Source organism: Trachemys scripta, chromosome 1 (genome assembly GCF_013100865.1).
Source record: "Trachemys scripta elegans isolate TJP31775 chromosome 1, CAS_Tse_1.0, whole genome shotgun sequence".
Classification (NCBI taxonomy): domain Eukaryota; kingdom Metazoa; phylum Chordata; order Testudines; family Emydidae; genus Trachemys; species Trachemys scripta.
In genome coordinates, this window is record NC_048298.1 from 279,442,930 (window position 1) to 279,470,887 (window position 27,958).

Consider the following 27,958-nt stretch of genomic DNA (forward strand, 5'->3'; position numbering starts at 1 on the left):
TTTGACAAAAATTGTTTTAGATATTCATTACTACTAAGTGATTTGCTTACCAACCTTCTTTCCCAAGCCACATACTCAGAGATGAAGCGATGCTCCACACCTTGAATTTGCATAGAGTCCTCTCTGCTTAGATAGGACAAAGCCATTTAGTGTGTTGTCTCAAATATTTGTGATTTTTATGGGCAAAATGAAGTGGGATGCGGTTTCTTCACAAATTTCATCTATTGCATCTTGTGTTTCAGTGTTGTTAACCCAGAATAATCTCTGTTTATATCCTGCCAGTGGTTAACTGGATGTGCCCTAGGTTCCACATCTTAAAGCCCCACCTAGCAGATTCATTCCCCCAACTCACATCTATCATTGGCGAGAAAACTACAGACAGGCTTAACTATGAAACAGATTAAAGTCTTGTTAAATAAATCAAACAGTAAGTAATAGGACCCCCAATAAAACAGTTCATAAAGGGTAGGCAGGGACAGGTTGGCTTAACAAACTGACATGAAGTCAAGGTCCCCAAACCACAAGACAAGGGAGTTTACCACAGGTAAGGTACAGACATACTACACCAGGTTCAGAGGAATGGACCCACGACAATGGATTTCATGGACTGTGAACACAGGTAAGACAGGAATCAATCAGGAACAGGTAACTGGAATAGGAGTTTGGATCTTTTTCTGTGATCTTCTGTAGATCTATCGAAGTCTTGACTAGGACATGCACTGTGCTGCCACCAAGAAGGACAGTCCCTTCTCTCAGATGCAGCAGTCTTTTATGTTCTCCTGTTAGTGGGCAGATCACATATCATGTTACCCTTGCTTTTTTCCCGCCTCAGGGGGAAAAAGGCATCAATAGTCTCAAGAAGAAGGGTACCAACATGGACAAACCACAACTGTTTAGAAACAAGATGGCGAAGTGCATAAACAAAATGGAACTTGTAGATTTTCTCCTAAGTGTTTGACGTTACTTAGACCACTTTTCCTGCAAAGATCTCGCCACGTTCTACAAAGCTCAAGGAACTTTGTCAGTGTTCTTGGGAAACATTCCCAATTTCTGATGGATGCAGACCAGCAACGTGATCATCTGTACATATGTTTTATCAGACATTAAGCTATCTCTGAAGCTTCTAGAGATGATGGTAGATTTGGAAAGATTGTTCTGCCGTCCCTTTTCTGATAGACTCTGAGCCCTGACTACCTTCTGAATTGCTTAGCAGTCACCTAACATGTAATCACTTTAAGAGGGATATGGGGGTTTATTTATCTGCTTTGCAACTGTAGTTCTTTGAGATACATTGCACATGTCCATTTCATGACCAACTCTCCTTCCCCTTCACTTGGTAGTTTAGTTCATTGTAGTTCATGTGGGGTTGGTTGGCTCTGCCCTTTATACCCTCAGCTGGAAATACAAGCAGGCTCAGGGTGCATGCACTACCCCTTTGGGTACAACTATAGGAAGAACTTTGGTTTCAGTACACTGGGCACATACATCCCTAACATTGAATGGATATGTGCAGCACATCTCAAAAAACAGTTACAGAACATGTGAGTAACCATTTTATTGCAGTGTTTCTAGCCTGCACTCACTTTAGGAATACTAGATATGACTAGACAATACTCCATCCTGATATTTAAGAACTAAACTTTAATTTGATAGGAAATTTTGAAATGTACAACAGTTTTAAATAAGCTATAGCTGCTTTTTTCGTTATATGGGGTCATCCACTTAGCTATAATAAGGTGAGAGGTAGACTATTGAGATCCATGCCATTGCCACAAAGAGAAGGTGTCTTCTAGGTTGCTGGTCAGACTCTACCAAGAGGAAGACTCTTTTCTGCACAAGTTCCACTGCCTGCCAACGTTTACATCCCTCAGCTCTGTGATTCATAGTAGGCGAGTAGAGGGAAAGGAGGACCAGGCAGTAGAAGAGCACATGCAGGAGACGGAAAAAAAAGCTGCAGAGTGCATGTGAAGAAGGGAGGGGCTAGTAGGCTGGAAAATATAAGCAGGGATAGAGGAGGGCTAGGTGATAGGAGAGTTAGGGGGAAAGAAGTACAGAACTTATGGGTGGGGGGAGAGAAAATGAAGAGCGTTTTTAAAGGAAAAAATCAGTTGCATTTAAGGTTAAAACTACTTACGTGAAAATATGTGAGGAACGTATCCAGTTGCTGTAGGTGTCAGAGATATTGCATTATTTAAATGGTATCATATTTGTTTTCGATTTGATCCGTGCTGCATTAGAAAGTTTGAGATCCACTGGCTTAGCTGTATTTGTCCTTGAATGGTGAAATGCTGTTAACCTGTTGGGATTTAAAACTATAGTTCTGTGAAGCTAAGTCATTCTAAATGCTTTGGCCACTAATATATTAATTCTGAAATACCTTTGATTTATGATACTAATATAAGTATGTACTGACAAGTAAACACATTGTAAAATGTTTTCCTTCTCTTTCCTCCTTTAGACCCCAGTATTTCAAATTAATTGAAGAATGTGTGTCCCAGATAGTATTACATCGAAGTGGAACAGACCCAGATTTCACCTATCGTAAAAAGTTAGATGTAAATTTCAGTCATTTAATAGGTGAGAGCAGTTTTTAGAAATGATTATTTTGTAGAAATGTGTTTGTGTGTTTTTTAAAAAGCAAAGAGTTTAAACGGTGTATAAAATTAAGAACCTTATACCTTTTGGTTTTAGATGTTTGTGTAGATAAAGCAAAAATAGAAGAATTTGAAGAAAGAGCTTCAGAACTTTCCAGGAAAGTAAGTAATTTTGAAATGATCTAATCAGAAATATGGTTTACTTGATTACTATATAAATTTGGTTACTGCAAATGTGACAATTCACAACATATTTTTAATCTTTCAGTAACCATGTTTATTAATTAGTGAAAAAATGTGTTGTATGTGTGTCATATGCAGTAGAAGGCAGGGATCTCGTGCAAAGTTAGTTACATTCTGACCCTATTTACAAATACTTGGTAGATTTTTATTTTAAATTGTAAACAGCAAACATTAGCTTTAGATGGTGAGAAATTGAAGTCTTTTATATATGACTAGAGTTGTATGTTATAAACTTTTTACCCAATAGAATAAACTGAGACATTGAGAAAAAAAATGGACACATTTTATAATCGAAACAATACATCATAACTCTCAGATTTAAGTCAGACTTCTCCATTTACACCACATTTTTGAATAGTGTATCCCCATAAACAACTTTAAGTTTTGGTATGATGGTATTCCCAAACCAATCTTTGAAGACATTTTTTACCTTGTAGAAAAGTCCTTTTAATCAAATACGTGTATAATCTAAGTAAAGTATTAGTTTGATGCCTGGACATCAAAACTCTTACTGTAATCGGCTGGGTTAATGCATCACATTTCATACATTAAACACACATGATACTATGGTAAACTGATCGATATGTTTGGATGAAATTTGCTAAGTGCTCCCTCTCTCCTTGGCACTAGTAATTGCCATGGTTTTTCACTTGAGTATTAAAATATTCAAGAGTTAACTGCTAAAGAAAGCTATTGGTTTCATGTTGAAAGATTAAGGAAATATTAGAATTTTCTGAAGTAACATAGTGTTGATAATATATGCTATGGTCTCATGTTGTTTTTTTCCCTTACAGTTTGAAAAAGAATTTATAGTCCATCAGGAGACCCAGTCCCTACTGCAGAAAAAAGATGAAAAAATCAATGCGCTAGAAGCAGAATTACAGGCTTTTAAATCCCAGGTAAAGGACAATATTAAAGAACATACTATAATGTTGCTAGAAACAAGCATACTTCATTTAATACTTTTCAGACATTAATAGAATGTGTGAGGTTTTAGAAAAGAACCCATTTTCAGAACATAGTTTACTATCCGTTTCTTTTGTTTGTTTGCCACAAATCTTTATTAAAAAGAATTGTAGTATAACATTAATTAGCTGCGTGAACTCCCAGTTGATCCCTGTTTTGTGCCTAGGCTTCTGCTAATTAAACTAGTTCCTTATATTTCATTTGGGTTTTACTTTTCTTGTCACATTTCCTGAATAATTAACCACAAAGGGTAAGAAATCTTCTACTTGTAGATTTGGCATTCATCACTGATCTTTATCCCACCACAGGAAATTATTCCTCGTGCAATTTATTTTGCTGAATCTTTAGCAATGGGTATCCTGCAGTGAAAGATAACCTCCAGCTGAATGAGAACACTTTCTAATAATTTTTCAATTTCCAAAAGTAAACAGATTTTAAAAGATGACAAAAAAGAGAGAACTTGCGTACAACTGCTGCACATTTAACATTTAGATAGTAAGACCATATAACCAAAGGATTTCCCAGTGTTTTATAGCCAGGAGTAAAAGAAATAGAATCTAAACATTGACTAGAAGCACAGCTCCTTGGGTAAGACGTACACGTAGGAAGACGGTGAATTATATTTCTTCGAGTGCTTGCTTATGTACATTCCATGCTAGGTGTGCGCGCGCTGCGTGTACTGTTGCCGAGGAGTCGTGCACATATTGGCTGGTAGAAGGGGTGCTGCCGGGCCTGCACCCTCTCCGTTTCTTCTTACCTCCCATGATGTTCCTGACACGATCCTTCTTGTTGCAGTAGGGCTTCTTTCTCAGTGTTTTGGACTTTTCTCTGTTTATTCTTAGTATAGTTAATGTAGTTAGCATATATAGTTCTTAGTTGCAGTTAGCATATATAGTAGTGTAAATAGTTGTCCCTGGTGTCGAGGGACTTTTTGCCCATGGGCTGGGCATGCCCCTGTTCCCAGGCTTCAAGCCGTGTGCCTCTTGTGACAAGCTGATCCCACTGAGAGACATGCACCCTATATGTCTAAAGTGTCTGGGGGAATCTCATGTTAAAGATAAGTGCCAGATGTGCAGGAACTTCAGAGCATGCACTAGAAGAGACAGACATTCAGCTAAAGGCCATTCTCATGAAGGCAGCCCTCAGACCAGTCTTGGAACTGAGCCGTTCTGAATTGGCACTGAGCACTTCGACATTTGTGTGGAGCGCTCCCCCAGCACCAAGCTCTTCCTGGCACTGTTCCTTGTTTCTGGTGCTAAGGAAGAAGCATAAGAATCAGTGCACTGTGAGAGGGTGCTCTCCGGTGCAGAAAAGGGAGAAGTGGGGAATGGACAGCTCAGTCAGACCTATTCTCGGCCATATGTCCTCCCGTGAGCCATTGATGGTGCTGCCGATTCCATCTCGAGGGCCGAGTCCAGTTTGGGACCCCCTGGTGACTCCCGGAAGCAGCTGTGATGCTAGGCATTGGCCTCCTCCTTTAACACTGGAGGTGTTCCAAGCAGCAAAGGACCTGCTGTTCCTCCCAATTCCGCCGACCCCACAAATACCCCCAGCAACCAAGATGGCCAGTGACAGAGGAGAGCAGGAAGTGCTGAGCTCCTTCCCGGTACTGATTACCTCAACACTGTCTAGGGGCAAGTCTTTCATGATCCTAGCACAGCAGTCACTGACCTGTGCCTGTCCTTGCACCCCCAGAACCGCATTGTGGCAGAAGTGGGTACTGCTCCATCATGGTCGCCAAGGAAGAATCCTCTTCGGAGTCTGAAGGGGAATCTTCACCTCACCAAAACCTTAATACCAATACCCAGCCTACACTCCACCAGACTTTGGTACCGGCCATGTGGCCGTCACCTGGCTGATGCAATGGCTATATTGGAACCCTTGGGGGTTTCTCCCAGTACCGTCCCCCCATGCCGCTTTCCCACCACACATACTCAATGGCTTCAGATAGACGTACCGGACCCTGATTCTGATACAGACCCTGGTGCCACTTTCCAGGATGTGGTCTCAATGGACATGGTGGAGGCAGAGGAAGAGGAGGGTACTGTCCCTCCACTACAAACCTCTTCTTCATCATCCCCAGATGAGGTGATGGCAGGACCCAGTAATCTGCTCCTTTAGGATGATTTCAGGGCCAACCAGCATTTCCTGAAGAGTCACTGCAAACTTGTGTCTGGAGATTGAGGCGCTTAAGGAATCTGCACACAGTCTGATCAATATCACTATGGCAGCTGCGCCCTCTAGAGTTGCTTTCCCCATCAATGAAATAGTGATGTCACCAGTGTAAATGCTGTGGAAAGCATGTCTTCTCTCCTCTCCCCTGCCTAAAGAGGGCAGAGAAGAAATACTATGTACTGGCGAGCAGGTTCAAGTACCTTTATTCGCACCCCTTTCTGGGGTTCCTTGTAGTGTTGGTAGCAAATGAGTGGAGCAGGAAGGGGCAGTCGAGTGCTACCCCCAAGAAAAAAAAGATGCTAAAAGACTTTTAAACCTTTCTGGGCCAAAAGTTTTTAGTCAATGGGCAGTCTCCAGTTAGTATCTCCAACCAGCAGGCTTTTGCTGAGGAGGTACGATTTTAATCTATGGGACTCATTGTCCAAATTTAAGGAGTCCCTCCCACAGGAGTTGAGGCAGGAGTTCGTGGCTATCCTGGAGAAGGCCAAAAGTGTGGTCAGAACCTACCTCCAGGTAGCTCTGCATGTGGCGGACTCTGCTGCCAGGACTAGGGTGTCCGCGGTCACCATGAGGTGCTGTTTGTGGCTCCAGTCCGCAGGCCTCCCTCATGAAATTCAACAGTCTATCCAGGATCTTCCCTTTAGAAGGCTCCTCCCTGTTTTTGGAGTAGATGGACGTAAAACTTTATGGCCTCAAGGATTCGAAGGCCACCCTGCAGTACTTAAGACTTGGCATGCCACCACTAGCCAGAAAGCACTTTAGACGCGAGCAGCCTTCCAGATTTGCAGCATCTCCCAGACAAGAGCACCACAAAAGAAAGGGCCAATCCCTCCTGTTCATATCAGCCTCACAGTCGTGCTCTCACAGATGTCCCGGCGGAGCCCACCAGGCCTTTTGAAGTTGTGCCCTTGGGCATTATACCAGTCTCAGTTCCGGATCTGGCCCCTCTTTTGTCTTTGGGCTGTCTGTCACCCTTCATCCCAGTGTGGTTATATATAACATTGGACCATTGGGTCCCTTTGGTTTATATCCACCCCCCTCCTTCCCTTCACCCTCCTTCCTCTTCAGGGACCTTTCTCACGAGCAACTCCTTGTCCATGTGTGGAGGCCATAGACTCATAGACTTTAAGATCAGAAGGGACCATTATGATCATCTAGTCTGACCTCCCGCATGATGCAGGCCACAAAGCCGTCCCAACCCTTTCCCTTGACTCTGCTGTTGAAGTCCCCAAATCCTGTGGTTTAGAGACTTCAAGTAGCAGAGAATCCTCCAGCTAGCGATCCCTGCCCCATACTGCGGAGGAAGGCGAAAAACCTCCAGGGCCTCTGCCAATCTACCCTGGAGGAAAAATCCTTCCCGACCCCAAATATGGCGATCAGTAGAACCCCGAGCATGTAGGCAGGATTCTCCAGCCAGACCCTCATTGGTCATTGATACCATTTACCAGCGATGGCACGCTGTTCATTTGACTAAAATCATGTTATCCCATTAAACCATTCCCTCCATAAACTTATCTAGCTTAATCTTAAAACCAGACAGGTCCTTCGCCCCCACCGTTTCTCTCGGAAGGCTGTTCCAATATTTCACCCCTCTGACGGTCAGAAACCTTCGTCTAATTTCAAGCCTAAACTTCCCCACGGCCAGTTTATATCCATTCGTTCTCGTGTCCACATTAGTACTGAGCTGAAATAATTCCTCTCCCTCCCTGGTATTTATTCCTCTGATATATTTAAAGAGTGCAATCATATCCCCCCTCAGTCTTCGTTTGGTTAGGCTAAACAACACGAGCTCCTCGAGTCTCCTTTCATAGACAGGTTTTCCATTCCTCTGATCATCCTAGTGGCCCTTCTCTGTACCCGTTCCAGTTTGAGTTCATCTTTTTTAAACATGGGAGACCAGAACTGCACACAGTACTCCAAATGAGGTCTCACCAGTGCCTTGTACAACGGAAGCAGCACCTCCTTATCCCTACTAGATATACCTCGCCTAATACATCCCAAGACCGCATTGGCTTTTTTCACTGCCACGTCACATTGTCGACTCATAGTCATCCTGCGGTCTACCAGGACTCCGAGGTCTTTCTCCTCCTCCATTACTTCTAACTGATGCGTCCCCAGCTTGTAACTAAAATTGTTGTTAGTCATCCCTAAATGCATCACCTTACACTTTTCACTATTAAATTTCATCCTATTTCTGTTACTCCAATTTACTAAGTCATCCAAGTCTCCCTGCAGAATATCCCGATCCTCCTCCAAATTGGCAATACCTCCCAACTTTGTGTCATCCGCAAACTTTATGAGCCCACTCCTACAATTGGTTCCGAGGTCAGTAATAAATAGATTAAATAAAATCGGTCCCAAAACCGGACCTTGAGGAACTCTACTGGTGACCTCCCTCCAACCTGACAGTTCACCTTTCAATACGACCCGCTGCAGTCTCCCCATTAACCAGTTCCTTATCCACGTCTGGATTTTCATATCGATCCCCATCTTTTCCAATTTAACCAATAATTGCTCGTGCGGTACAGTATCAAATGTTTTACTGAAATAGAGGTATATTAGGTCCACCGCATTTCCCTTATCTAAAAAGTCTGTTACTTTCTCAAAGAAGGAGATCAGATTGGTTTGGCACGATTTGCCTTTGGTAAAACCATGTTGTAATTTGTCGCAATTGCCATTGACCCCAAGGTCCTTAACTACTTTCTCCTTCAGAATTTTCTCCAGGACCTTGCACGCTACAGATGTTAAACTGACAGGCCTGTAGTTACCTGGGTCACTTTTTTCCCCTTTCTTGAAAATAGGAACCACATTAGCTATTCTCCAGTTCAACGGTACCACCCCCGAGTTTAAAGATTCATTAAAAATTATCGCTAAGGGGCCTGCTATTTCTCGCGCCAGTTCCTTCAATATTCTTGGATGAAGATCATCCGGTCCGCCCGACTTAGTCCCGTTAAGGTGTTCAAGTTTGGTTTCTACCTCGGATACGGTAATCCACCCTCCTGTTTCCCCCTCTGTCACACTGCCAATATTCCTAATCCCTTCATTGGTCTCATTGAACACCGATGCAAAATATTCGTTTAGATATTGTGCCTTGCCTAGATTATCCTTAATCTCCACTCCAGCTATAGTCTTCAGTGGTCCCACTTCTTCTTTCTTTGCTTTCTTCCTATTAATATGGCTATAAAACCTCTTACTATTGCTTTTAATTCCCCTCACAAGGTCCAACTCTACACGGCTTTTGGCCTTTCTCACTCCATCCCTACATGCTCTGACCTCAATAAGGTAAGTTTCCTTACTGATCCCTCCCCTCTTCCACTCTTTGTACGCTTTCTGTTTTTTCCTCATCGCCCCTTTGAGACGGTCGCTCATCCAGCTCTGTCTAAATCTCTTGCTTATTAACCGTTTTCCCTTTTTCGGGATACAGGCCTCAGACGTTCCCCAAGGTTTGAGGGGGAAGGGGTTTTACTCCTGGTATTTCCTAATCCTGGAGGCCAAAGGGGGCCTGTAGCCTATTTTGGACCTGCATCACCTCAACAAATATATCAAGAAACTGAGGTTCTGCTTGGTGTCTCTGGCCTCTATCACTCCCTTCCTGGACCCGGGAGATAGGTACATCATCCTCAGCTTAAAGGATGCTTATTTTCACATCTCTATCTTCCATGGCCAAAGAAGGCTTCTCAGGTTTATCGTGGGTCAATGCCACTATCACCACTCTTCCCTTGGGCCTATTGGCAGCCCCACAGCTCTTCACGAAGTGTATGGTAGTAGTTGCAGCCTTCCTGAGTCGCTGAGGTGTGCAAGTCGACCTTGAGAACTGGCTGATCAAAGTACAGTCACAGGCTCAGGTATGGCACAACATCAGTACAAGTCCGGGCCACCTTCCAGGTGCTGGGCCTGCTGATAGATAAGCAAAAGTCAACTCTGATCCTGGTTCAGAGAATAGATTTCATTGGGGCAATGCTCAACTCGACCCAAGCAAGAGTCTTCCTGCCAGAGGCCTGATTCCAGACTACATTGGATCTGATATCCAAGGTCACGGTCCACCCAATAACTACTGCTTGGGTCTGCCTCAAACTATTGGGACACATGGTGGTGTGAACTTGTATGGTACAGTTTGCAAGGCTTTGTCTCAGACCCCTCCAGATGTGGCTGGCATCAGTTTACTCCCCAAGCAAACACCACTTAGACTCAGTACTCACAGTTCCGCTTCTGGTCCTCGCTTCCCTGATCTGGTGGAAAGACCCTGGTTCAGTAATGGAAGGGGTATCCTTTATTGCCCCATAAACATCGATCGGGTTGGTCTTGGATGTGTCAGATCTAGGGTAAAAAGCTCATCTCAGGACCCAGGGCCTCTGATCCCACGAAGAGCTCTCCCTACATATAAACGTCAGGGAACTCAGGGCAGTACACTTGCCAAGTGTTCCTTTCCCGGGTCTCAAGCAAAGTGGTGCAGGTCTTGACAGACAACACTGCATCCATGTTTTACATCAACGAGCAGGGAAGGGCTCGATCTTTGGCCTTGTGCCAGGAGGCCCTGCGGCTGTGGGACTTCTGCATGAATCACTCGGTTCACCTCAAGGTGACGCATCTCCCGGGAGCCTGAAACATACTAGCGGATCAGCTTAACAGAGCCTTTTCCTCTCACCATGAGAGGTCTCTTCACCTGGAAGTAATCAGTGTCACCTTCCAGAGGTGGGGCTTCCCCACATAGACCAGTTTGCCATCAGGCAGAACAGGAAATACCGTCAGTTTGTGGGTACAGCACGGGTTCCCTCTCTGATGCCTTCCAGCTCTCCTGGGCAGACCATCTACACTCTCTCTGTACCCCAGCTGTTTTGTAGCATTAAATGTATATTCATAATTATTTTTATTAGCCAGAGTTTGAAAAATGTACCTTAGGCCTACAAGTAAAGGTGAAGCAATTTCAGAATTAGCAATTAGTTTTTGGAACTCAAGGAGGACAGCTGAGCTCCCAGAGGACTTTGAGAAGGGCAAACAATTTAAAGGAATAGAGCAGTTTTGTACAATTTATTGTATTCTGATATTTCATTGTTTCCTTGTTTTAAAAGTATTTCCTATCCTTTTGCCTAATCATAAAATCATAGAAATATCGATCTGGAAGGGACCTTGAGAAATCAAGTCCAGCCCCCTGCAATGGGGCAGGACTAAATAAACTTAGACTATCCCTGACCGGTGTTTTACCTGTTCTTAAAAACTCCAGTGATGGGGATTGCACGGCCTCGCTTGGAAGCCTATTCCAGTGCTTAACTACCCTTATAGTTAGAAAGTTTTTCCTAATATTTAACCTACATCTCCCTTTCTGCAGATTAGGACCATTACTTTTTGTCCTACCTTCAGTGGAAATGGAGAACTGACCACAGTCCTCTTTATAACAGCCCTTAACATTTCGGAACACTGTTATCGGGTCTCGGGGCCTCCCCGCCCCACATCTTCTTTTCTCAAGACTAAGCATTCCCTTATTTTCTCTTCTTCACAGGTTAGGTTTGCTAACCCTTTTATTACTTTTTGTTGCTCTCCTCTGGACTTGCTCCAATTTGTCTACACCTTTCCTAAAGGATTGGACACAATACTCGGGCTGAGGCCTCACCAGTGCCAAGAAGGTCAGGATGGTTACCTCCCATGTTTAGGACGCTCCTGTTAATATTCCCTAGAATTATGTTAACCTTTTTCACAACTGTATCCTGTTTGTTGACTCATATTCCCTTTTTGATCCACTTTTATCCCTGGTCCTTTTTCAGCAGTACTACCCCTAGCCAGTTTTTCTCCATTTTGTAGTTGTGCATTTGATTTTTCCATCCCAAATTGTAGAACTTGGCACCAGTTTTCCAATTTGTCAAGGTGGTTTTAATCCCATCCTTCAAAGTGCTTCTATCCTCTCCTAGCTTGGTGTCCTCTGCATATTTTATAAGTATACACTCTACTCCATTATCCAAATAAATAATGAAAATATTGAATAGTACTGCCCCGAGGACTGACCCCTGTGGGACCCCAGTTTGATAGTGAACCGCTCATAACTACTCTTTGACTGTGGTCTTGTCAAAAGCCTGACTGAAATCAGTATATCTCACATCTACTCCTTCTTTGAGTAGTGTCCCTACGGGTGCTCCACTCTGGGCACGCTAGCACCCCCTGTGCCTTTGATCAGAGAGTTCTCATAGCAGTATCCATTGGGCCCACTCATGTCTGTCTTGTGCTGTTATCTAGCACTGTGTGGGCAAACAGTCCTTAGTTCCTTCTCAACCGCGTTGACCTGGGACAGAGTTGTCCTGTTGAAATTTCCTCAACTCTATTTTTCTCTTCTTACTGATAGCTAGTTATAGTGTTAATGCTTCTTTCTTTTCATAAACAAATATTTTTATTTTTTCTATATTGTATTTAGGTAGATATTAGATCAGTAATACTTGGACCTCAGTAGTTCAGCAGCCAAATTAGCAATCAACGTTACTCAAAGGCACCACAGTAATGCGAATTCATTGTTTCATTTATTTTATATATATATATATATATATATATATATATATATACTCACAGCAAAATGACTGATCAAGTATTATACAATTGGTTAATAACATAGTAAAAGCATCCTTATTGGTTAATAGCTTAGACGGGTTAAGAATAAAACCACAAAGTGTTTTAATATGCGCTGCAAAGAGCCACAGGAGACACATTAAAGAGGCACTTGCAGATTCCGAGCCTCAGTCTGAGTATCACTGTATTAGATAGTTACTAGCTCTCTTTACTGAGAGGTTATGCCTGGTTCTCCTGGCTTCAAGTGTTGTCTGTCCTGCTGGGAGGTGATCCCGGTCAACAACGGGCACTCCCAATGTATTTGTTGCCTTGGGGAATCACACAGCTCAGAAGTGCAACTTTTGTCTGGCACTAAAATCAAGAGCCAGAAAAAGAGAGAGAGCTTCATAGAATCGTAGAATATCAGGGTTGGAAGGGACCTCAGGAGTTCATCTAGTCCAACCCCCTGCTCAAAGCAGGACCAATCCCCAATCTTCACCTTCTTGTGATGGAGAGCTCTCTACAACTAGCTTCTGACCCAGAACAAGGGTCACCGAGCAGGGTCTACTGCCTCAACAACATCACAGCCTCACACCCAGGGCGTCTGAGAGATAGATCTCCTCTCATAGGTCCTTGAAAAAACGTGCCCCTTGCTCACCAGAGAAAGCACCTATCTTGAAAAAGCCAAAGTCGTCAGTCTCCTCTGCTATCCCAGTGCCACTGACTCTTCAATCAGGTACTGTCGAGGCTCCTGGTTCCTCAGGTACCCAGAGCACAGCTAGACCGCAAGGCCACGGGGCTGGAGAGACCATTAGTAATGTTAGTGGACTGGTGTGGCAAGATGAACTCTTCCTTGATACCTAAGAAACCCACTCAGGTTCCAAGTGTGCTTTCCTTGGAGTGCATGAGACCTTTGGTACCACCAGCAACTGCACTTTCCTCTGAGCGCCCAAAGCCTATGGTACCATCAGCATCCTCCACCACAATTAACTTGGTGCAGACTTCAGTCTTGGTACTGATAACCCTTGCGGTACTGCAGGAGTTGTGATTTTCTTGGAACGTGGCTCTATCTGAGATACCTAACTCGCTGCCCCTTGGCTCCGATGTGCTGTCAGTACAGAGAACATCCAGATTGCCTGAACTTTGCCTGGTACCAACTATTTCCCCTCAGATCTCTTCAGGTGCTCCACCATTCCTGAATAAACTTGAGGAAGAGGATTCTGATGAAGACTTTCCTTGGTCTAAAATGTCAGTTCAGGGCTCTTCTCCTCACTGCTACAGAAGCCCCTTTCCAGAAGCCTCTGCTGAAGCTGCAACTCTGCACAGTCCACATTTACCACCAATGTCTTGCTGATATGAGCAACCTTGGGTGCCGTCTCCTATGCCTTATGCACTTGCTGCTTGGCTGTATTGGGATCCCTGTGTGGCTTATCACCAACAGTTTTCCAGAGTGTTGATTCTCTCTCACCATAGAGAAAAGGAACCAGAATCACCTACTCCCTCAACGAGGCCTGATCCTCCAGAGGAATCCCTTCTGGAACACGAGGCTAGAGCTGTTGTTTCTAGGAGATATCCTTTCAATCTCTTCTCTTAATTTCTGGAAGAAGCAGTCATCCCTCCTCCTCTATCTCTGGTGGATGATTTTAAACACAGAATCATAGAATCTTAGGACTAGAAGGGACCTCAAGAGGACATCTAGTCCAGTTTTCTGCATTCATGGCAGGATTATTATCTAGACCATCTGTGGTAGGTGTTTGTCTAACCTGCTCTTAAAAATCTCCACATCCTCCCTAGGCAATATATTCCAGTGCTTAACCATCCTGATAGTTAGGAAGCTTTTCCTCATGTCCAGCCTAAACTGCCCTTTCTGCAATTTAATTTGCTTCTTGTCCTATCCTCAGAACAGTTTACCTCCCTCCTCCTCCTTGAACAACTTTTTATGTCCTTGAAAATTATTCTCATGTCCCCTCTCAATTTTCCCCCCAGAGTAAACAAAACAAAATATTTTTTTTCAATCTTCCCTCATAGGTCATGTTTTCTAGACCTTTAATCGTTATTGCTCTTCTCTGGACTTTCATCAGTTTGTCCACATCTTTCCTGAAATGTGACTTCTAGAACTGGACACAATACTCCAGTTGAGTAGAGTGGAAGAATTTCTTAGTGTCTTGCTTATAGCACTCATGCTAATACATCCCAGAATGCTGTTAGCTTTTTTCTTTTCTTTTTTCAACTATGTTACACTCTTCAGTCATATTTAGCTTCTGATCCACAAGACCCCCCCACATACCTTTCTTCAGTACTTCTTCCTAGGCAATCATTTCCCATTTTGTATGTTTGCAACTGATTCCTTCGTAAGTGGAGTACTTTGCATTTGTCCTTGTTGAATTTCATCCTGTGTACTTCAGACCATTTATTCAGTTTTTCAGATCCTTTTGAATTTTAATCCTATCCTCCAAAGCACTTTCAACCCCTTCCAGCTTCATATCATCCGCAAATGTATAAGTGTACTCTCTCTATGCCTTTATCTAAATCATTGATGAAGATATTAAACAGAACTGGACCCAGAACTGATCCCTGTGGGACCCCACTTGATATGCCCTTCCAGCTTGACTGTGACCCACTGATAACTACTCTTTGGGAGCAATTTTCCAACCAGTTATGCATATTTCCAGGACCTGGTCAAGAAAGTTGTAGACTTTCTACAGATTCCTCTTGAGGAGTTGACAGAATCTTATCATAAGGTGTTCAACATTTTCCATCAACTTGCTTGGCCTCTTAATAAGGCTCTTCTGGACCCAGCCAGGATCATCTGGCCCATGTAGCTTCTATTCTGCCTACATGAAAAAGAAAGGATAAGAAGTATTGCGTCCCAGCAAAGGGCTTAGAATTTTTATTTTCTCATCCCTCACCTAACTCTTTGGTAGTTGACACAGTGAATGAATATGATAGGCAACGCCATGTTAAAATCACGCCTCATGACAAAGACCTCAGGCAACTGGATCTACTGGGGAGAAAGTCTTATTCCTTGGCCTCCCTGCAGTTTATTATTGCCAATTATCAAGCATTGATGGCAAAGTGCAACTTCGTGAATTACACCAAACTGACCTCTTTCACGGACCATCTACTGACAGAACACCGGGATCAGTTCCAGGCAATCCTTGCAAAGATACTTGCCAGGACAACCCTACAAGTGTTCCTAGAAGCTGCTGATACCATTGCCCATTCGATTGCTTATAGCGGTGATAATGAGAAGAGCCTCCTTGCTCCAACTCTCTGGATTCCCAAAAGAGGTCTAGAGTATAGTAGAGGACCTTCGTTTTGATGGGTCTCAGTTATTCGCAGTTACCATGGATGAGTCTCTGAGAACATTAAAGGACTCTTAAAAATCTACCTGACCTTAAATCTAACTGCGATTAATTGACAGCCCTAATTTATACACCCATCTACAAGAGAGAACTCAACAAGTCTCACTGCCCAGAGATCCTGCTCCATCTAATTCCTTTCTTCCATGTGGTGCTATGAGTGATACTAAAGGTGGCAGAGATTTCAGAGAAGGAAGCGGTCCTCTTCTCAGCCTCCTGCCTCATAGCCATCCACCTCCAAGCATCAATTTTGAAGGGTTGGTCGAGGGTCTGAATTTCCATTCCCATCCTCCTCAGCTGTGCTGATTCCACTAGCCTTCCTCCCTTTGGCGACTGCCTTCACTACTTCAGGCGAGTCTGGGAGTTGATCACTATGGACAAGTGGGTTTTGAAGATGATCCCTACAGGTTACACCATCCACTTCATTTCCATCAATGAACCCCTCCTTTCTTGTTCCTCTTGGGGGACCCCCCTTGAGAGAGTGCTTCTTCAAGAAATAGACAGTCTCTACATTTGGGAGCTATAGAACCAGTCTCCATGCAGCACAGAGGGAAGCGGTTTCATTCAAGGTACTTCCTGTTATCAAAAAGGAGTGGAGGTTGGAGATCCAGCCTAGACCTAAGACTACTCAACACCTATGTGAAGGCACAGAAATTTGAAATGGTGACACTTGCCATGATCATTCCATCACTAGAGCAAGAAGATTGGTTCTCAGCCCTTGACCTTCAAGATGTGCATTTCCACAGCACTATCAACCTTCCCACAAACGATTCCTGTCTTTCATTGTGGCCAGGACCGCTTTCAATACTGAGTGCTTCCCTTCGGCCTGTCATCTTCCCTGAGAGTCTCTTTGAAGGTCATGTCCGTAGCACCAGTACAGCTCTGCAGGAAAGGTGTCTTAATATTCCCTTACCTGAACAACTGGTTGTTGAGAGGTCACTTCCTGGAACTTTGTTACATACCATGTCTGGCTTTGAGTGTGCCGCCTTCAAGGTGACTCAGAACTGTCAGTTCACCAACCAGACATGGTTTAAATATGCTTCTTTCCATATGTACCTCCATAAAACAATCCCTAGACTGATGGAAAGACCATCACAGCATGTGCACAGGAATCCCCTTTGCATGTCCTTCCCCAAATGTCGTCATAAGCACGGATGCCTCTTTGCTAGGATGGGGAGTGCTTATACAGTGGAAGTGGATGTCACAAGAGGCAATGCTACACATAAACATCTTGGAGCTCAAAGTGGTCAGATACACCGCTCTCTGGTTCCTACCACTAATCGGGGCAAACACATAAAGATCATGGCAGACAATATATCATGCAAGTTTTACATCAATTCCCAAGGTGGAATGAGATTCCCCCTCTCTCTCTCTGCACCAAGGCTGTCAAGCTTTGGCATTAGTGCATATGCACCCAGATCATCATCACATTAAGCCTATCTCCTAGTTTCTCAGAATGTGACCATGTATGCACTCAGCAGATAATTCTTCCAAGACCATAAGAGGGAAATAGACCCCAGAATATTTACCTATTCCATCAGTGGGCACTCCACAGACTTGTTTGCCACAGAGTCAAGCAAGAAATGCACTCACTTCTGCTTGAGGGGCGAATAGGGTCACCAATCCCTAGGGGAAGCTTTTTCCTACTCTACGCATTTTTGTCAATTCTCTTAATAGCCAAAGTTATGCTCAAAATAAAGAAAGCCAGAGTCGTCGTCATAGCTCTGACCTGGCTTAGACAAATGTGGTTTCCTTACCTGATGCAACTGGCTATTTGCTGTCCGATTACTCTTCACTCTGCGTCTCATCTTGTCTCCCAGGAGACCAGGCATATTCTTCATCCCAATCTCACAGTATTTCGTTTCAAAGCACAGTTTGTCCATGGCTCTAGGGATGAGGACATACCCTTTTTACTTCTTCTGAGCAGGCTATTATTACACAGCAAGAAACAATCTACTCGCTACATGTATTCTCAGTTTGTAAACTGGTGTGACCACAGACAGATTCCTCCAGTGACTGCATCACTTCTGGGTATATTGAAATACGCCTTAAGTCTCAAAACCTCAGGTCTATTGATGTGCTCCATAGAGGTCCAACTGGCAGCCAGCATGGCTTCCACCCACCAATAGAGGGTTATTTTGTCTTTGCTCACTTGACTACAGTAAGATTCCTCAGAGGGCTGGGAAATCTCTATCTGCTGGTCCAGTGTCCTACTCCCATATAGGACCTCAATCTGGTCCTTAAATGCCTCACAAGAGCATGCTTTGAACCTCTGGCTATCTGCTCACTGTTCCATTTGTCACTGAAGACAGCATTCCTGATAGCCATCATGTTGGCGTGACGGGCTGGAGAAATAGGGGCTGTAGAGGAGCGGACTCACCCCTGCGGCGCTTCCTGCTGGTGACTTTTGGGAATTAGCTCATTCCAGCTCCGGAGCGCCCTCTGCAGGCCGGTGATCCACCTGTCCTCTGGCCGCCGTGTCCCTCCCTGGACCCTGGTGCCCCTTTCTCTGGGTGCTGCCCCCTGGCAGTACACCCCTCAGTACTAGGGTCTCCCCTCCCCAGGGAACCCCCACCCACTATCCCTACCACGCCTCAGAATAAGGCCACTGCCAGTCACCAACTAGCTCCCGCTCCCTGAGGCAGACTGCAGTATAGGCCACTCATCACAGGCAAGGTTGGGTTTGGACCTGCTGCCTTGGCCTATCCCTGGGCTGCCCACTGCAACTCCCAGTACCCCTTGGCCTCCTACTAAGCCGCAGCCTGGGGCTTTCCAGGTTGGAGCTCCCCAGCTCCTCAGCCTGTCCCCAGCCCTGCTCCACTCAGGTACTCTGTCTCACAGCCTTTATATATAGGGCCAGCTGAGGCCTGAGTGGGAAGTGGCTCCAGCTGAGCCACTTCCCAATCAGCCCAGCTTAGCAGCTCCCAGCCACAACCTTCCCCCAGGGCTGTTTTAAGGCCTTCAGGGCAGGAGCGGGTGTCCACCGCACTACAGGGCCCTGATGGCATTCTCCACTTCAGTCTTCTGCGACCCCACCCCAAATTTTTACGTAAGATTTCTTCACAGTTCCATTTCAGTCAGCCCATTCACCTGCCTGTTTTCTATCCCAAACTGCATCTAAATCTCCAGGAGGCACTGCTGCACACCCAGGACGTTAGGAGAGGCCTGGTCTTTTATCTGCACAGGACAAAGCCCTTCAGAAAGACCCACAAGTTATTAGTCTTGTTAGCAGATAGTTCAAAAGGGTCAACAATCTCTAACTGAAAGATTTTCAAGTGGATATCAGGCTACATTAACTCCTGTTACCAGTCTTCCAACTTCAACCACCTTTGGATATACACACTCATTCTACAAGATCCATCACCGCCTTTAAGGCCTTTCTCAAGAATGCACAGATTATCAAAATCTGTAAAGCTGCTATTTGGACAGCTATACATACATACATTTATCAAATACTATGCGATATCTCATGACTCAGGCTCTGGTACTGTGTTCGGCTTGGCTGTACTCTGCTCTGTACTGGACTCGACTCTGAAGTCACCCCATCTTAGAGGATACTGTTTGGTAGGAACCCAGAGTGAAGCACCTGTAGCGATGCTACTCGAAGAAGAAATGGCTACTCACTATGTGATTCTTTGAGATGTGTGTCTCTATGGGTACTCCACTACCCAGCCTCCTTTCTCTCTGCTTCAGAGTTCTCTGTCATAGAGCTTCACCATAGAGAAGGACGTGAGGGAGGTTCCCCTGCACAGTGTTATATAACAATGGCACAGGGCATGAGACTAACTAACATGCATGTGTTGGCTAAATGGACACTGTTATGAGAGAAATCTGATAAAAAGTGCAGGGGTTGCTAGTGCATTTAAAGTGGAGCACCCATAGGGGGACACATGTATTGAAGAACCACAGTTACTGTACAGGGCGAGTAACCATTTTTTCTTTTCTCTCCTCCCCTACCCCGCCCCTCCACTAGGCCAGTAACCCTGTCAAAGTAGGAAATTAGTTTGGTTTGGCATGATTTTTTTTTTTTTTTGACAAATCCATGTTGGCTGTTCCTCATAATCCTATTATCCTGTTGGTGCTTAAAAATTGATTCCTCCCAGCCCCCCATAGCTTTCCAGAAGTTAGGCTGGCTGTTATATAATTTCCTGGTTCCTCTTTGTTCCCCTTTTTAATGATAGGTGCTATGTTTGTCCTTCTCCAGTCCTTTGAGGCTGCACATATGCTTCATGAGTTCCAAAAGATAATCGCTATCGGTTCTGAGATTGCTTCAGCTTGTTCCTTAAGTATCCTAGGATGAATTTCATTAGGGTCTGTTGACTTGTATATGTTTAACTTCTCTAAATATTCTTTAACCTATTATTTCCCTATGTTTCTTACTCTTTGTTGTTAATATTAATTGTGTGGAATATCTGATCACCGTTTTACAGAAGACTGAAGCAAACTAGACATGAAATACCTCAGCCATCTTGATGTTATTAGTTATTAGTTCCACTTCCCTAATAAGTAGAGGATCTACACTTTCCTTCCTTTTTCGCTTGCTCTATAATTTCGTGATCACTTTCACCCATTTCATTATCACTTTCATCTTGTTCTTTAGACATTTCTAAAAGAAACAAACAACAAATAGAGTATTGCAGGAACACTCCATTCTTCCGGTCAGTAATATAAATAAGAACCGGTAGCTAAAAGTATATTTGTGATCTTTATAATATTGTTAATCAACTCTTTATTAAATATGTTTAAAACAACTTACAACTAATTTGTCAAAACAGCAGAAAATGTAGTGTTTTATTTTAGATGTATACAAATGTTAAAAAAGGCATGTCTCCATATGCTCTAGGTGCCCTGGACATAGAGAGCTGTTTCACACTTAAGAAGTACACCTCTACCCTCATATAATGCTGTCCTTGGGAGCCAAAAAATCTTACCGCGTTATAGGTGAAATTGTGTTATATCGAACTTGCTTTGATCCACCGGAGTGTGCAGCGCGCGCCCCCCCCCCCCATTCCCCCTGGAACACTGCTTTACCGCGTTGTATCCAAATTTGTGTTATATTGGGTCGCGTTATATCGGGGTAGAGGTGTATTAATTGAATAACTTATGTTACAAATAACAGTAAAACTCATAATTGCCAAATGCTACTTGAACAGGCACCGTATACTTTGCTTTTGGTACACCACCTTTCTATTCCTGCCATCACTCTTTTTTAAAATTTTCAATAGCAGATTCAAGTGTAGTTTTTTGTGAGTTGTCTTCCATGTCTGTTTCACTTTTACTTTATGGATCCTGTTCTGGGGCTTCTTCTTTAATATCAGCTGCTGGTTGGTATGTGCCTAATAAATCTGAAGCCCACCCTCACCAAATATTCTCTGATCAATTTTCTCTCTGCTACAGATCATGCACGCTTAGGACATCACAGTATTGATTTAACCTTCCAAATACAAAGTGATGTTGTCTTCACAACTGTTAAAGCTAGAAACTTACCATTTCATTTGCAGAATCAAAACTTTGTTCTAAGAATGTGTGTGACATTGGTCTCCATATGATTTTATGAAAATACGCTAATGAGTGTGGATATAATGTAACTGGAATATGCTTCATACAAAATGTCTTTTGTAAAGTATCATTACAAAGCTTATCTACTGAGTGTGGTCATCCTATTTGTATAAATGTATCATTCTTGTATCTGAAACTAGAAATATGAAATATAATTCTGATGTCCTATTGTAATTATGCAAAATGTGGGCAATTAATGGTGGTTTGGAATCTTGATGGCTCCCATCAACTTGGACAATTGGTTGTAAATGGCTCTGTTTACTTGCAAGCCTTCCTGTGAGTCAGGCCAGGAAGAATGAAGGCTTGGCGTCTCACAGGACATGTGACCATGTCACCTGGTATTGGAATCCATCTAAAACCTGGGGCTTTTCCATTTAGAAGGATGGGTGGGGACCCAGAGAGACAAGATACCTGCCATGTGCCAAAGCTATATAAGGGGGTGGAACAGAACAAAGGGGCTTCCAGTCATGAGAAATCGCCTAGCTACCACCTGAGCTGGAACAAGGACTGTACCAGGGGAAAGAATTGCCCAGACTAGAAAGCAGTGAAAGAAGCTTATTGGAACATCTCTGTGGGTGAGATTTTATCTGTCTTCAGTTTCCTACTGTATTAGGCTTAGACTTGAGTGTTTTATTTTATTTTGCTTGGTAAGTTCCTTTGTTCTGTCTGTTATTACTTGGAACCACTTAAATCAGGGGTCGGCAATCTTTCAGAAGTGGTGTGCCGAGTCTTCATTTATTCACTCTAATTTAAGGTTTTGCATGCCAGTAATACATTTTAACGTTTTTAGAAGGTCTCTTTCTATAAGTCTATAATATATAACTAAACTATTGTTGTATGCAAAGTAAATAAGGTTTTAAAAATGTTTAAGAAGCTTCATTAAAAATTAAATTTAAAATGCAGAGCCCCCCGGACTGGTGGCCAGGACCCAGGCAGCGTGAGTGCCACTCAAAATCAGCTCACGTGCCACAGGTTGCCTACCCCTGACTTAAATCCTACTTGTTATACTTAATAAAATAAATTAAATTTAAAATTTAAATTAATGGAGATATCCTATCTCCTAGAACTGGAAGGGACCTTGAAAGGTCATTGAGTCCAGCCCCCTGCCTTCACTAGCAGGACCAAGTACTGATTTTTTGCCCCAGATTCCTAAGTGGCCCCCTCAAGGATTGAACTCTCAACCCTGGGTTTAGCAGGCCAATGCTCAAACCAGTGAGCTATCCCTCCCCCTGAATCACTTTTGCTTATTAATTGACCCAGAGTAAGTAATTAATGGCTGGGGGAGCAAACAGCTGTGCATATCTCTCTATCAGTGTTATAGAGGGCAGACAATTTGAGTTTACCCTGTATAAGCTTTATACAGAGTAAAACAGATTTATTTGGGGTTAGGATCCCATTGGGAACTGGGTATCTGGGTGCTAGAGACAGGAGCACTTCTTAAGCTGTTTTCAGTTAAGTCTGCAGCTTTGGGGATATGGTTCAGGTCTGGGTCTGTGTTTGCAGCAGGCTAGTGTGTCTGGCTCAACAAGGCAGGGTGCTGAAGTCCCAAGCTGACAGGGAAAACAGGTTCAGAGGTAGTCTCAGCACATCCAGTGACAGTCGCAAGGGGAGCTCTGTGACCCAACCCGTCACAATGTGAATGGCTTTTATCTAGGAAAACAGATTTTTTTTCCCCAAGTTCTTTTGTTCAGGTAGTTTATAATAATCACTCGACCGAGTTAGTCCCAAGTGATGCCACTGGTTCTGATCCTTGATTGTTGGAATAGTTCTTTTTCAGCTGTAATAGCAGCTTGAGGATCTGACCATCTTGATTTTGGTTTGCTCCAAACTCTGGCTGTCTTAGATAAAAATCCATTCAGGAGCAAGAAAAATTACTCTTAGAAATATTCTGAAAAAGAGCTCTGTGTAAGCACAAAAGCTTGCCTCTCACCAGCAGAAATTACTTTACCCACCGTGTCTGTCTTAGCAATTCTATCATGACCAATGAAACAAGGTGTTGAATACAGTATCTCTAAGTATGTTTTTGTGTCTGCTTCTGAGTCTAAATTATATTTGTAAGACAAAGAACTCTTATTATGAAAGATATGGATGTGAAGAGACCATGTCAGTTTCAATAAAATTCATATTTCATTGTTTCATGGAGAAGGAGTCTGTCACTGAAAATATTACTTTTTCATTTATTCTGTAAATATGAACCTTATGGCACTCAGTTTAAGAAAATGAGTCTGAATAAAATTTTTTGTTTTCTCCCCAGTATGGCTCCATACCACATGGATCAGATGTTCATTTTTTACCATCAATACAAGGAGGCACATCTATTCCTCCATCAGCTGCTTCAGCACCTGAACAGTTACTACCACCTCCCCCACCAGCACCTTTTAATGGAGCAGTGCCGCCTCCGCCACCACCTCCGCCACTGCCCTTTATGAATGGCTCAGGAATGCCTCCATCTTTTGGTGCACCACCACCTCCGCCGCCGCCAGGCTTTCCTGGAGTACAGTGGTCTCCGCCTCCACGTACATTGCCCTTTGGATTGAAGCCTAAAAAAGAATTCAAACCTGAGATCGCCATGAAAAGGCTCAATTGGTCAAAGGTAAAACTTAAATGTGGAAAATTTCTGGTGCCAAATTTAATGTAGAAATTACAGTAATTTGGCATTGTCAGATGGGTAAGCTGTGTAGAATGAATGTCAGTTCAATGAAAATATAACGTGTATCAATCTCCTATTATGGCTTTACTTTTTCTTTCCTACCCACTCTTTCCTCTTTCCTCCGTCTAGGGATTTCTGCTTCTATCAGTATTTCCATCTTCTCACTTGTCTTTAAAAATAATCAATTTTTTAAAAAAACATTTATTATTCTTTATAGTAATACAAATGTTTGGACCAAAAAACTCAGCGTAAAGAGTTATCCATAGGAAAAATATAGCTAAAAAAATACTGTATTATAATCGTGTTTGAATCAGTTGTGTTCAGAGAAGGTCTCCCTTAAAACTGATAATGTCTTAAATCTACACTGTCAAATTTGCTATATTTCTATTCAGGGCACATTTAGACCCTTAACTAATAAGGTAGTACTGATAAAATATTTTATATTAAAATCTTTTTGTCTATAGACATTTGTCATGAGCGCTTCAACATAAGTCAGAATTATTCTAACAATTCTAAGCAAAAGTTGTTTAAAACTCAGTTTGTGTTTAAGATCTTGTTGTTTGTTTTTGACATCTTCTAAACACTAGAATCTAATTTATTTTAAACAATATTTTTAGTACATTAATATATTTTACCGTATTTTCAAAATTAGAAATGTTTGAAATTGTGAAAACAGTGATTGAAATACTCTGAATACTCTATGAACATGCAGCCTTTCAAGTGTCCAGTTATTATTTTGTATTATCGTACCACTTAGGAGTTCTAGTTGTGGACCAGAACTTCATTATGCTAGGCATTGTACAAATGCAACAAAAAGACAATTCCTGCCTCAAAGAGGTTACAATTTAAGTACAAAACAAGGGACAACAGAAGAACAGATGGATACAGATAGATGGGAGTACTAGAAAACAATGAGACCGTGTTGTTCAGCATGGTCGGCAGTGGTCTCAGCAACCAGTTGCTTCACGGTTGTTACGTCTTGTGTATACCTTACAGCAAAGTAGAATTTTAAGGAGGGTTATGCTACATATTTACAAGGAAGCTTTGATATCTCTTTGATTTGCAGATTAGGCCACATGAAATGACTGAAAACTGTTTCTGGGTAATAGCAGATGAAGACAAGTATGAGAATGCTGATTTGCTTTGCAAACTGGAGCTTACATTTTGTTGTCAAAAGAAAGGTAAGTAATTTGTTGACTTTTAAAGCTGTATTTTCTAATCAAACATATCATTTGTAATCCCAGCCTACTAATTTTAAAGAATATTATATATCTCAGAGGTAGGCAACCTTTCAGAAGTGGTGTGCCGAGTCTTCATTTATTCACTTTAATTTAAGGTTTCGCGTGCCGGTAATACATGTTAACGTTTTTTAGAAGGTGTCTCTCTCTAAGTCTATATTATATAACTAAACTATTGTTGTATGTAAAGTAAACAAGGTTTTCAAAATGTTTAAGAAGCGTCATTTAAAATTAAATTAAAATGCTGATCTTAGGCCACCAGCCTGCTCAGCCCGCTTCCAGCCTGGGGTTCTGTTCACCTACGCCTGCAGCGGGCTGAGCAGGGTCTGTGGCCGGGGCGCCGGCTGGCAAGGGGCTGGCAGCTGGGATCCCAGACCTGGGTGGGGGGAGGGGTTCAGGGGTCAGGGCAGAGGGTGCATGGCAGAAAGCTGGGTGTGTGTGGGGGGGTTCAGAGGTCAGGGCAGAGGCAGTGCGGAGTGTTCAGGGCAGAAGGCCGGGGGTTTGGGGGAATTCAGGGGTAAGGGCAGAGAGCTGGGGGTGTGTGGGGGTACAGGGCAGAGGGCTGGAGTGTGTGTGGAGGTGCAGGGCAGAAGGCTGGGTGTGGGGGGAGTTCAGGATAGAGGGCTGGGGGTGTGGGGGGGGGGGAGGGGCAGAGGGCTGGGGTGCGCGGCTCGTGGGGGTGCTCCCAGCCCCCTGCCCTGAGTGGCTCACGGCACGGGGTTGGGCGGGATATGCCCTGTTCCACCCCCTTCCCCCAGGCTCCGTCCCTACCTCTCTCTGCCTCTTCTGCGTAGCAGCGAGCACGCTGCCACTTGGCTCTGCTCCGCTCCCCCTCCCAAGGGCTATTGCCAGCAGGGAGAGGGAAGGGGAGGGGGAGGAGAAGGAGGAGGGGCTGGAATGCACCAAGCTGTGGGAAGAAGCGGGGGAAGAGGGAAGCTTGGCTGCTGCAGGACCAAGCTTCTGTCTCCTGCCCCCGCAGGGGAGAGTGGTGGGCGGGGGGCCGGGACCCCCCCCCCGCCGGGGCAGGAGGCAGAAGCTTCCTTCCTGCGGCAGCCAAGCTTCCCTCCTCCCCCGCTTCTTCCCCCAGTGTGGCGCTTTCCGGCCCCTCCGCCCCTTCTCCTCCTCTCACTGGGCAGGCAGCGTGCCACTCAAAATCGGCTCGCGTGCTGTAGGTTGCTGACCCCTGATATATATCAAACACTTTGACTTTCCATATTTTACATGAGAGCACATAAAAATATGCAGTCTGAAAAATGGTAAATTTTAGAGTCACACTTCATTTTTATTAAAGTAATATTCTATCCCATCATTTTGAAAGCAGTATGTAATGTGTGAGTTAGAACAAAAATTTCTGTGAAAAACACCAAAATGCTTCCTGGTATTTTCAGACTTTTGTTCCATCCTATTTAAGAATATCTGTTCATACAACATAAGAAGATTAGCTATTGTCAAACTAGTGAGTCTCAATGTAGAGTCCAGAAGTTATGGTGTTTAGCTTGCAAATATACATGGTTTATTGATGCACCAAGGATACAGACAAGCCCACATTGAACAAATATTGCAGCAATTAAACATATGAGTATAATTGACCCAGGCTTTCTGGGAAACAGTTCTTGGTAATGTTTTTTTCACGAGGTTCCCTCCTTCCTACATATGAAGTCCTGCTCTTCCTCAGTCTGTCCCTAACCCAATTTTTTAAGGCCTGTGGAAAGGTCAGCTATCCCAGAGGTAATCAGAGGGCAGCCCCCTCTCTAAAGTAGTTTCATTTAGCCTGCTCCTGGTTTTCTTCTCTTTCTCTACATTTGCTTTTTGAGTATGTTACAACCAAGGATTTCCCCTTCAGAGCCTGTGGTTGTGTTGCTACTTTCCTGAACAGGAAAATTAATATTTTCATGTCCCCATGACATCTGAGAGTTTAAGTGTGAGCTGTTTCCCTTGTCCCCGAGGAGACAGACCAATAGATTTGATGGCATCTAAAGCATTAGGACTGCCCTTGGCAGAAATTATCCGAAGTTTTCACTTTCAGTGATAGGGCATATTTCTATCACAGATATATTGAAGTATGCTCTTAAGGAGATGCCAAAATAGATATGTATATCTTCACTAACATTGACTGTTGAGGAAAACACTATGACATTCTATACTGATACAGATATAATTGTTTCTGTACCTAGTTAACTATGTATGAACCTACCATCAGAATAATGATTGTGATGATTCTTTTTATTTCTTAGGTGCTAGTGGCATGGTTTCAGATTTTGATGTGGTATTAAGAAGAACAGTAGATTAACAGAATCTGATCCCTTTGTTATGTTACATGGCAAGAATTACCTTTATTTCAGGTATCAGAGGGGTAGCTGTGTTAGTCTGAATCTGTGAAAAGCAATCGAGGGTCCTGTGGCACCTTTAAGACTAACAGAAGTATTGGGAGCATAAGCTTTCGTGGGTAAGAACCTCACTTCTTCAGATGCAAGCCTTGCATCTGAAGAAGTGAGGTTCTTACCCACGAAAGCTTATGCTCCCAATACTTCTGTTAGTCTTAAAGGTGCCACAGGACCCTCGGTTGCTTTATTTCAGGGTGATTGATAAGTTATAATTTATTAGGATTGCATCCAGCGATGCATTTTACAGGCTTTTGCAGAA

General features: G+C 43.4%; 1 protein-coding gene across 1 annotated transcript in view; it reads left to right on the forward strand.

Moving 5' to 3' along the window:
- Positions 1-27,958, forward strand: part of DIAPH3 (diaphanous related formin 3) — a gene marked incomplete in the record, with an annotated part of 517,573 nt that overhangs the window by 114,960 nt on the left and 374,655 nt on the right. The window contains 5 exon segments of the mRNA XM_034758385.1: positions 2,459-2,577; positions 2,692-2,756; positions 3,632-3,736; positions 23,682-24,020; positions 25,144-25,258. Of these exon segments, the coding sequence (XP_034614276.1) occupies positions 2,459-2,577; positions 2,692-2,756; positions 3,632-3,736; positions 23,682-24,020; positions 25,144-25,258 (743 nt within the window).